We start from the raw sequence: 12095 nt of genomic DNA, 5'->3' as shown, positions 1-12095 counted from the left end.
AAAAATATTTTTGTAATCTGGAATTCAAAATTAAACATTTAGCTCTCTCTACTAATGTGCGATTCATTCTCTCTGCCATGCCGTTTTGCTCAGGCGTATATGGGTTAGTTGTTTGATGCTGAATACCAGTTTTACACAGAAACAATTTAAATTCGTTATTTATATATTCTCTTCCGTTATCGGAGCGCAATGTCTTTATTTTTTTATTTATTTTATTTTCTACTAAATTCTTGAATTCTTTGAATTTCTCTAAAGTCTTAGACTTATTTTTCATGAAATAGACAAATACCTTCCTGCTATAATCATCTATGAAAGTAACATAATATCTGGCACCTCCAACAGAACTTGTCTCCATCGGACCACAAACATCAGAGTGAATTGCCAGTATTTTTGAACGGTTGTCTACTCATTTTACCTTCTAAACAAGTTGTACTAACTTGATTGCCTTTTTTTAATAATTCAACCCCTTCTGCACTTTCTGTTATTTTCTGTAAGTCAGTGAAATTTAGATGGCCCATCCTTTGATGCCATAAATTTATATCTTGCTCATTCACTGTTGATAGCAATGCCGGTGCTTCAGAAACATTATTTACTATATACATGTTATTGCGATGCAGAGCTGTCAATACTAATTTATTATTCTTATAAATTTGACAACCATCTCTCTCGAATTTCACTTCACAGCCATTATTTATCATTTGACTTACAGAAAGTAAATTAACTGATAGTGTGGGTACAAATAGAACATTTCTAACCTGTATTGTCTGTAATGTGCCATCTGAGTCTCTTATCTGGAAATCCACATTGCCACTGCCTTTTACTGGCACTATTTTATTATCTGCCACCTTGATGTTATTGATTGTACATGGAGTAACATCATACATCCAATTCTCATTATTGCACATTATGCAGAGATGCTCCAGAATCCACATACCAGCAGTTTCCATCCAATTCAGCAGAAACTGGAAAAGCAGCATAATAACCATTAATTTTTGAATTATCTGTGTTTTTTTTGTCTTTAAAATAGCAATCTTTACTCATATGCCCATACTTATTACATACATAGCACCGTGGGCCTTTGGGTTGCCTTTTTTCTTGTGTTTGGTTATGTGAATTATTCTGTGAAAACTTTGACACATTTTGTTTATTGTAAGCCTTGGCCTTTGAATAGTAAGCAACAGAATCTGATACCTTAACCTCTTGTAGCAACTTGGTTTTGACATAATCAGCTGTAATAGCCACACCAGAGCTCTCTAAAGCCATTATCATCGGTTTGTAGTAATCAGGGAGGCCAGCAAGCAGCAATGTACCAAGCCACTCATCTCCTACCACAAAGTTGATATTCCGTAACTTATGAGCTGTTGACATTACCTTGTTGACATATTCCTCAACACTCGAGCAATTTTCCAAGTTGGTGGTGATCAGATCTCTTAGTAAACCTACTTTTCGACTGAGCCCAGAGTCATCAAATACTTTTTCGAGTTTTATCCATACTTGCTTCGCTGTTGTAGCTTCTTGAACGTGGACATAATTAACTGGATCTATCAAAAGTATTATTTTCGATCTTGCTTTCGTATTTTTCTTGCTGTCGGATTGATAACCCGCATCAGGTTCAATTTCCTGCCACAATTCTTCATGTTCCAGATAGTTTTTGACGGCAAATTTCCAACTTTGGTAGTTTTCTCTTCCAATGAGTTTCTCAATTGTGCCCATTGATATTTGTGACACCATTTTTAATGTACTTTTCGTCAAAAAATATGTTGAAGAAGGAAACAAACACGCCGGTAATGGCCGATTGCGAGGTTATGAAATTGAATCCAATTTAATCACAGCAGTTTTGTATCGAATTATATTTCGTATTTACTTTCGGACATTATTTGCCCATAACCTAATGGAATGTTAAAGTAATTTATAAGAAAATATAACTCCAGAACACAATATTATTTAATTTACTTAGTAAACAGACAGCAATACAAATTACAGTATATGAATGAAAATTATCGACAGACAAGTCATTGTTTTTGACATTTATAAAGATAGATGGCGTTATTCAGTGTTGCAATTAGTTAATTTCAACAATAATAATTATGATTTGCATTCAATTTCGACTTTTTACCTTTACCCTTCCTTTTTGTATTAATATTGGTAGATTCGTCTTTTTTAACCGACTTCTGTAAGAAAACGAGTTTCGAGTCTCGTCTTTTCCTAAATATGGAAAGCCATTTACCACGTATTTTGTTTTTACATCAGAGGCCAGCCAAAATTTGATGCCAAATTTTTGGGGTTTGTTTGGCATATACTGAGTAAATCTGTATCTAGCCTTCGTCGGAAAAAGGTGCTCATCTACGGTAATGTAAGCTCCCGGTTTGAAGCAATTTTGACTGTTTTCAATAAATTTATCCCAAACTGCTGGGACTAAAGCGAACTTGTCTGTTTGCAAACGTTGACTCCTCTCATTTCTTTTGTAAAATATCAGTAAAATCTCGTCTACTCATAGTGCTAGAAAAAAATGATGGTCCCCACTTGTTGTTCCACTAATATTGGAGTCTCAAAGTATTTCCTTCGTATGCCCCACGTGCATACAATATTGCAAGAAATGCCTTCAATTTTTCTTGCGTAATTGTCCAGGATTTCCCCGAAACTCGAGAGCCTTCTAACTCTGTATAAATTCGTATATTTTCCAAAATATGATCGTCAATCAATAATAGGAACGCACTACTTACATTTCCCTTACTACTGCAACAATGAAATACACTAGCGTTGGTGTAAGTAACGCCATGATGATGGAATACATCTTCTCACTCTTCTTTTCTAACACGATTTTGCTCTTCTCTAGCTCTTGTCTAGATTGCAGCATTTTTTCCACTTTGTCCTCGTTGTACTGTAATTTGAACTCCGTAAGATCGCAATTCTTGCACCTCTTAGCCTCGTGTTGGTGGTATGTGACATCGATGTCGCGCGGTCCCAAGTATTATATAGCTGTCCATGGCCGCTTCGGAGACATTGAGCTTCTGGGTAAGTGTAGTTCGAAGCTCCTCCGATCCCGAGGCATCCATCGGAAGACAATTTTGTATCGATTTATTTATGTCGATGTTATTAGGTAATGGTGGCGGAGGGTTGGAAAATGACATAGATGGTATAATATACTCCTTAGAATGCTCCTCAGGTGGCGGTTGAGGCGGCGGCGGTAGAAGCTGCAGCACGTTCACCTTATGATGTGCCAGAGAATGTGGCGGCAATATCCCTGTCCTGTAGAAGTTCCTCTCTTCAAACACCGAGGCATGCACATATTTACAGTTAGCATAAGTGCACACGGAGTTATGGTACTTGTGACAGAACGTGTACACTCCCACCAGTTGTGAGTTATCGTACTTGTGCGCGAACCTATAGACTCGGGTCGGGTCACTAATGTCTTGTTTTATTCGTACTTTTGAACAATCGTGGAACGCGTCGTGAGTCGTTAGATCCAGACTGACTTTAATACGTCTCTCAATCTGAGAGACTCGCAAAAGATGCTGACAGGGAAATACGGAATTACAGGAGTAAGGGTTATTACATACATGGCTAGTATATAACAGCCCCCGGGATAGGAGTAAATTTACCCCAGAAGGGTTAAGTTTATGTGACTGTGGTTCGGATACTGGCACGCCTATATTAGGTGGCGGAGGTGGATCGGGCGCGGCTCTCAAAGTCGCAGCATACACTACCTCGTTACCTATTTTGGACCGTATACTACGCATACTTTTTCATTTTTATAAAATTTGGCGACGATTTAAATTTTATTAATGTTCTTCCACTCCGACTCTTGCAGCTGTTTTCATATGAAATATGGGGTATTATAGTTAGCAGGATTATAGGATTATAGGAACACTACTAGTCTAGTCTACTGCCAAAGTGGGTATGCCAGGAGCACAGAAGCACAGTATCCAGCCTAACGGATCGAAAATTTTTAATATTTCCGAAAGAAAAATTCGTTTAGTAGGCTTTGATTGTGATTTTTCTGTTAGGGGTTGTCCATTAATCACGTGATCTTTTTTTAGCATTTTTTAACCCCCCCTCCCCCATTGGTGATACGTAGTGAGGTTTAAGACCACCACCCCTCCCCCTTCTCAACATCACGTGTATTTTTACCTTACCTACAACGAATCTTAAAATTTTCTGAATATTATCTTAATTTAAATACAGGTATAAACTATAATCTTATTTTATTCTGAAATTAAGGACCATAATAAAAATGTCTACACCAGGTTGCAAGTTTTTTTTTATTGCCATAACAATAATAATAAACGAAGAGTTTAATCATAGGAAAAACATGTATTGTACTAGTACATAAATATATTTAATGTATATTGTCCTCGGACCACGGATTAGCAAGACATTCTTCAACACTAACAACTGGATAAGCATCTTGCAGGTCAGTTGTTGGCACTGTGCTTTGTTGAAAATCAACATCGGTTTCATCAAGCCACTCGGTGTCATCATTTTCGCGCACAACGCAGAGAATTTCTTTCGATCTGCCGATTGATCGTCGCGTGAGGATGCGTGAAGGACGAACATTGTGCATCTCTACACTATTACTGCTCGGATTAGGTTGCTTGTGACATGAATTTACATGTTCCTTAACTTTCTTCTTTGTACAGAAGTACAATCCACACCACTGGCACGTCCGATCCAAAAGTTGCCGACGATCCTTTTGCAGACTAGGGCAATACAGGTCATACGGCAATTTGTTAAAGCCCTCATGCGTTGGGGTGATTCCAAGAGACCGACGCAGAAGAAATGTAGCAATTTGCTACATTGCAAGCCTCAAGAGCCTCTTGAGGCTTCGGAATACATAGACCACTAGACGACTGCAAAATTGGGTAAGGAGGTATAACGAAGCGTTCAGGAAGAATAGATCGACGAGAACTCCGCAAATCTCCACAGCAAGCGTGGTCATCACACTTCACCACCTGGTAATAATATTAAGATATCTTAATCATATTAGATAAGAAAAGTAAATGATAAAATAATAATAAATGAGATTTTACTAATGTACCTGAAGCAAATACTGGCTCTCTCGCACATGCTCGCTATGCCACTGCAGAGAAGGCAAGTCTGGAACAAAGCTTTCAGCAGTGTCATCGGGCTCGAGGTACTCTGCTACGACGTCATGGCCGTCGATAACCATATTATTCCATACTTCTGTGAGAACTTCTCCAGCCTTCTGAAAGTTCATTTTTTCGAGATCATGATCTTTTGTTCTCCCTTGTTCATCCAAATGAGTTCCATAAGAATCATGCGGAAGTATGAGTCCAGATAATTCCCGGCTTAAAGGCGCCATTCTTCTCTCAACACGGTTGAATGCGCTTCTGCCGGGTGCATTCGTAAAAATGAATATTGCATCTAAATCATGCTTGACAAAGTGGTGTATGGCATGGGAAATAACCTTTGGATATCTCGGGTTTTCATCGGGTCCTCCATCAGATGAAATCAGAACAACTGGTTTCAGGCGTCCTTCTTCATCCCGCATAATTTCCTTGAAATTGTTGAGTGTAGCAAGCTTATTGAAGTCCACAGCATGAGTAGAAGCTGTCGAAGAGGAATGTTTGCCACTTCTAATCGCCACGTATGTTGGCCCTGAATAAGTAATTGCTTCAGCACGGCCCATATCATTTCCTTTTATGATGCACCCAGCATATACACTAGGGATCAATTTGTGCCTTGTAGCAATCACCCAATCATGATCAGGCAATGAGACACGATATTCGACATGCATCAGGAGAGGAGCTTGTTTATTTGCCGCTGTCAAACCTATAGGTACCCGGGCTTTATCATCTTGGGACAAAAAAAACACTTGTTTTGGCCCGAGAATAGATGCCAGCGTTTCCAAGGATCTTATTGTGGCGACACAAAAATGTTGATCGACATGAGCCTTATGGTGATCTGCCTCAGGGCGACTCAATTTGACAGGGACAGTGACTACATGCCTTTCACCCTCCAAGGTGGTATAATTTCTAGGGAGCAATCGAAGATACGTGCCACTCTTCGAAATTTGAAATCCGTGCTCCTTTAGCTTTTCATGGAGGTCAGTAAGTGTTCGGCAACTGCGAACAATTTCTGAGCGACGCCGTTCCTCCGCAGAAGCACCAAACATAGCCAAATCGACGATAGTTTTTAGCAATTGCGGTTGTTGCTCTTCTAGGCGTGGGCGACCTGGGGCAGAACGCGCCTTAAGAAGATCAGCTACAATCGGACTCTGATTGCAAGCAAGTTTAATCTTTGATTTTATTGATAATCTATGTGACTGGGAGTGACGCATATGTTGCTCCTTCTTCCGTAGTTCTTTTGTGCATTTATCAATTTCTCGGCGCAGTTTCGTCACATCACGTGTCTCATTTTCAGTGGCGCCCAGAAAATCCCTACGACGAACTGCTAAGTCGAATTCCATTTGAAGAAGAGAAATCTGATTTTTCAACTTATCCTGTGCAGGAGTAGCACGTACAAGCTGCAGTATAGAGCTGCTTGCACTTGGTGTATCGGGTGAATTCATTCAGAAAAATATTTCATTGAACACATGTTTCATGGGTAATTATAATTCACCCTTAAATACGCAAGCAAAGCTGCGCGCGTCCGCTAGTCAATTATATTCATAATTAAATAAAAGTAAATATTATTTTCTTATATTATAATTTAACTTCTTATATTCTTTCTAATCTTTGGAACAAGTGTGATCTTTGCAAGAGCATACATTGTAAATTGTTGGTGTTCCACCAAAGACTTGATTCCGAAACGTAGCTGTGGATGTGGAACGTGAACCATTACAAAACGACGTCTGGACGCCTACATTCCTACGGCTACGAGACGCCGAGGATGTAGAATAGGGAGTTGATCGATTTCTAATTCCCCTCGTTGCCATTTTTGATACGCGGCTTGCACCTGAAAAATATATACTATATTTTTATTTTGGCACTTATTACACGGTTGAATAACGCGAAGGCCAGTTATTTGATCTTTTTTATTATATTGATTCACATATTCGAGGAGCAGTGTTGTTGTGTTTTATTTAAATTATAAAATGAGACCAGAAAAATTGCAATGTGACATCTCCATTTTGTCTAAAATTAACAATAGTCACTGGACTAAGACTGGATTAGAAATAAAATCATAATAAGAAGTTTGTAACATACCATAATTTATTCTCTCTTCTTCCCCCTTTTCCCCATCTTCCTCTTCTTCCTCTTTTTTCTTTTCTTTCCTTTTTTTCTTCCTCTTCTTTCGTTTCTTTCTCTTTTTCTTCTTTAACTCTCTTTTTCGGTTCTGTTCCAGTAGTAGTATTTGGCAAGGGTCTATCTGGTTGGATACCGCAACTAATTAATAGTATTGGAGATTCTTGCTCTTCTTGTATTGGTACAACTTGAAAGAGACTTCTACTCACTGGGTAGATCAATTATAAACTTTCACTCTAAATCGCTTTATTATGAACACTTTCTACTTAGCACTGACACTTAAACACTTAGCACTTAAACTATCACTTAAGGGGTTAGGCCACTGTAACGTTAAAAAAAAACGGTTTTTTCACGAATTTTTTGCTTCTAAAATTGAAGGTAATTGAAAAAAAACTTTAAAGGGTGTTATCGGGCATACATTAAACTTTATTATTAAATTTTTTTACAGCGAAAAAAAAAAACAAAATGGCGGTTCCACAGCTATCTTTGACGAAGAAAACGGCTAGTTTTTTGTTAATAAAAAATCAATAAATAAAGTTATTGAAAATCCCGATCGACATTCACTAGAGAATGTTAATGTTCACATCTGGTCAAAATTTCAAGTAATAAAAATGAAAATTGTTCGAGTGGTGCTGCGTGCCATTTCGAAAAACCGTGTTTCGAGAAAAACGCGTTTAAAGTTTTACGAATAGTTTTCTATTGGAAAAAATAAAAAAAATAGGGTAAAAATTTTTTTTACCGTTAGTCTACAATCCCAGCACCATACATTTGTCCATCGATGGCCAAATTTTCGTCTTCTTTTTTCCTGGTAGATTTTTGGAGCGCGCGCGCACTTTTTGCCGCGTCGCTCAGAGATGTCTCCGCGTGCGTAATGCGTTTGGCGTCGGCTTCGATGCAGAAATTATATAACTGTACACCAATTTCCACCTCCAACATCTTGAATATTTGCAAGACGTTGGTAAGGCCGCCATTGAATGTGCAAACAGCGATATCCGTCGCGATATCTAGGACAGTTTTTCCGCTTGAAGATGATTTGGGGGCCAAACATCAAACGGTTGCGTTGAAGCTTTCGTTATTATTTTGACTATAGGCTCCCAAGCAACGCTCCAGCAAGTCGTCCCGGCTCAATTCCATGTAGATGGGTTTGATGGCTTCATAAACCTCCTCATTCATTGGCTGATTGTGATGATACGCATCCAAGGCATTTTCCGCTTTCGCTTTCTTCCAACTGCACCAATTCTCTGAACATTTTTCGTGCTGAGGCTTTTCATCCGTTGACATTTTTTGAAAAAGGGTTACCCAGATCTCATTTTTCATATTTTCGATGGAATCGGGATTTCGACGGATTTTGGGCAAGCGATCACAATTTTGAAGCCTAAATCACGAGGACTTCTTTCTCGAAACTCAATGTCAGATCCGCACGTTTTGCACTTCACGCGCTGGGCAACTGTGCGCTTGCTGTCGCAAAACTAACGGAATTTTATGCTCATAATGCTCAAAAGGGTCGAAAAGACACGTGGTACAACAATACAGGCGGTTGGAAACAATAGGGCGGAGGGGGCTATGGTGCCATATGGCCCATTATGTTTGCCGCAGGTAGTCGTTTCGGAGTAAGTTTTGTCGCTCTTGGCGGCGACCTTTATTTCCTAAGGAAAAAAAATTTTTTTTCGCACGGAACCTTTTTTCTAATTCTAGAGGGTTTAAACTATTTTTTAAGCCAATAAAAAAAATCGATTTTTCAAAAAATTTACAGTGGCCTAACCTAACTTAATTACGTTTGCTTAGAGCTTGCTGGCAGTATTACAACGTCGGGAAGACTGTGCTCATTTCTGTTTTTGGGGTGTTTTTATAGGTTACAATTTCCCTCCAAAACTAAGCTTACCGGATGTATCTCATATTCATAATTCACAATAAAGATTCACACAAAACTTTATTCAAAATTGAAAACAAAATGATATTGAACTAGGATAGTACTTTTCATTTTATTACCAGTAATATTTTCATCATAAGTAAAATTAAAAACTTAATATTTGTTTGTTTCCAATCTTGAAAGAATCTATTTTGATAGTACGCTTAAATACTGGCGCATAACAATTTTACATTTAAATAAAATGCTCAGTAATCACATGTAAAATTTAACACAATTTTAGAAATTTGATTAATGATAAAATTAATATTAAACAACATCTAAATAATTTAAAACACTTACATATCACTCAAAATTCAAGGTAAACATAACGCGACTTAACTTCCGCCAGTGACGTTTTGACTTTTGTTTACACAGATAATTGAAAATTAATAATTTATAATCCATAATTCTTAATATTAATAATAATTAATAGTTAATTCACATTAAATCCCTCAAAATATCCTCGTCATTTTTATAAATAATGGGACGTCTAGAACGGCCAGTTGTACATACAGTTGTTTGATTAGTAGACGTTGATTGTTTATTTCCTGTAGACAATATATTCTTCAAATCATAATTGCTGAGTAGAACGTAAAATAACTTCAGTTTTTTTCTGTTGACCTTCTTTCTGGTTTTCTATGAAATGTTCATTGTTCATAACAACTGATTCAATGTCCCCAATACCACTTAGATCATCCTCAAAAAATAGCGGCAGAGTAGCTATATCGAAAGAACTTGTACTAACGTTGTGCAAACTTGCAATTACATCTTCAAGTGATTTTCATTTTTTGGCACATCATTCTCTTTATAATAATTATGATTTGCATTCAATTTCGACTTTTTACCTTTACCCTTCCTTTTTGTATTAATATTGGTAGATTCGTCTTTTTTAACCGACTTCTGTAAGAAAACGAGTTTCGAGTCTCGTCTTTTCCTAAATATGGAAAGCCATTTACCACGTATTTTGTTTTTACATCAGAGGCCAGCCAAAATTTGATGCCAAATTTTTGGGGTTTGTTTGGCATATACTGAGTAAATCTGTATCTAGCCTTCGTCGGAAAAAGGTGCTCATCTACGGTAATGTAAGCTCCCGGTTTGAAGCAATTTTGACTGTTTTCAATAAATTTATCCCAAACTGCTGGGACTAAAGCGAACTTGTCTGTTTGCAAACGTTGACTCCTCTCATTTCTTTTGTAAAATATCAGTAAAATCTCGTCTACTCATAGTGCTAGAAAAAAATGATGGTCCCCACTTGTTGTTCCACTAATATTGGAGTCTCAAAGTATTTCCTTCGTATGCCCCACGTGCATACAATATTGCAAGAAATGCCTTCAATTTTTCTTGCGTAATTGTCCAGGATTTCCCCGAAACTCGAGAGCCTTCTAACTCTGTACAAATTCGTATATTTTCCAAAATATGATCGTCAATCAATAATAGGAACGCACTACTTACATTTCCCTTACTACTGCAACAATGAAATACACTAGCGTTGGTGTAAGTAACGCCATGATGATGGAATACATCTTCTCACTCTTCTTTTCTAACACGATTTTGCTCTTCTCTAGCTCTTGTCTAGATTGCAGCATTTTTTCCACTTTGTCCTCGTTGTACTGTAATTTGAACTCCGTAAGATCGCAATTCTTGCACCTCTTAGCCTCGTGTTGGTGGTATGTGACATCGATGTCGCGCGGTCCCAAGTATTATATAGCTGTCCATGGCCGCTTCGGAGACATTGAGCTTCTGGGTAAGTGTAGTTCGAAGCTCCTCCGATCCCGAGGCATCCATCGGAAGACAATTTTGTATCGATTTATTTATGTCGATGTTATTAGGTAATGGTGGCGGAGGGTTGGAAAATGACATAGATGGTATAATATACTCCTTAGAATGCTCCTCAGGTGGCGGTTGAGGCGGCGGCGGTAGAAGCTGCAGCACGTTCACCTTATGATGTGCCAGAGAATGTGGCGGCAATATCCCTGTCCTGTAGAAGTTCCTCTCTTCAAACACCGAGGCATGCACATATTTACAGTTAGCATAAGTGCACACGGAGTTATGGTACTTGTGACAGAACGTGTACACTCCCACCAGTTGTGAGTTATCGTACTTGTGCGCGAACCTATAGACTCGGGTCGGGTCACTAATGTCTTGTTTTATTCGTACTTTTGAACAATCGTGGAACGCGTCGTGAGTCGTTAGATCCAGACTGACTTTAATACGTCTCTCAATCTGAGAGACTCGCAAAAGATGCTGACAGGGAAATACGGAATTACAGGAGTAAGGGTTATTACATACATGGCTAGTATATAACAGCCCCCGGGATAGGAGTAAATTTACCCCAGAAGGGTTAAGTTTATGTGACTGTGGTTCGGATACTGGCACGCCTATATTAGGTGGCGGAGGTGGATCGGGCGCGGCTCTCAAAGTCGCAGCATACACTACCTCGTTACCTATTTTGGACCGTATACTACGCATACTTTTTCATTTTTATAAAATTTGGCGACGATTTAAATTTTATTAATGTTCTTCCACTCCGACTCTTGCAGCTGTTTTCATATGAAATATGGGGTATTATAGTTAGCAGGATTATAGGATTATAGGAACACTACTAGTCTAGTCTACTGCCAAAGTGGGTATGCCAGGAGCACAGAAGCACAGTATCCAGCCTAACGGATCGAAAATTTTTAATATTTCCGAAAGAAAAATTCGTTTAGTAGGCTTTGATTGTGATTTTTCTGTTAGGGGTTGTCCATTAATCACGTGATCTTTTTTTAGCATTTTTTAACCCCCCCTCCCCCATTGGTGATACGTAGTGAGGTTTAAGACCACCACCCCTCCCCCTTCTCAACATCACGTGTATTTTTACCTTACCTACAACGAATCTTAAAATTTTCTGAATATTATCTTAATTTAAATACAGGTATAAACTATAATCTTATTTTATTCTGAAATTAAGGACCATAATAAAAATGTCTACACCAGGT

At 38.3% G+C, this 12095-nt stretch overlaps 1 protein-coding gene and 2 pseudogenes across 1 annotated transcript; all 3 read right to left on the bottom strand.

The window, feature by feature from the left end:
- Positions 1-2719: 2719 nt before the first annotated feature.
- Positions 2720-3740, bottom strand: LOC146526459 (uncharacterized; annotated as a pseudogene).
- A 554-nt stretch (positions 3741-4294) lies between these two features.
- On the bottom strand, positions 4295-6636 carry LOC146526458 (uncharacterized). The gene is made up of 2 exons (XM_085207105.1): positions 5039-6636; positions 4295-4952 (listed from the first exon to the last, which is right to left on the bottom strand). The coding sequence occupies exons 1-2, from the start codon at positions 6530-6532 to the stop codon at positions 4740-4742; spliced, it is 1707 nt and encodes a 568-aa protein (XP_085063231.1). The 5' UTR covers positions 6533-6636; the 3' UTR covers positions 4295-4739.
- A 2692-nt stretch (positions 6637-9328) lies between these two features.
- On the bottom strand, positions 9329-11586 carry LOC146526457 (uncharacterized; annotated as a pseudogene).
- Positions 11587-12095: the final 509 nt, after the last annotated feature.

The sequence above is a fragment of the Heliconius melpomene genome, unplaced genomic scaffold (assembly GCF_056956725.1).
Source record: "Heliconius melpomene rosina isolate 202511_hmr_F unplaced genomic scaffold, ASM5695672v1 ptg000033l, whole genome shotgun sequence".
Lineage (NCBI taxonomy): Eukaryota > Metazoa > Arthropoda > Insecta > Lepidoptera > Nymphalidae > Heliconius > Heliconius melpomene.
The sequence above is the reverse complement of the archived record's forward strand: the minus strand, read 5'-3'. Positions and strand labels throughout refer to the sequence as shown.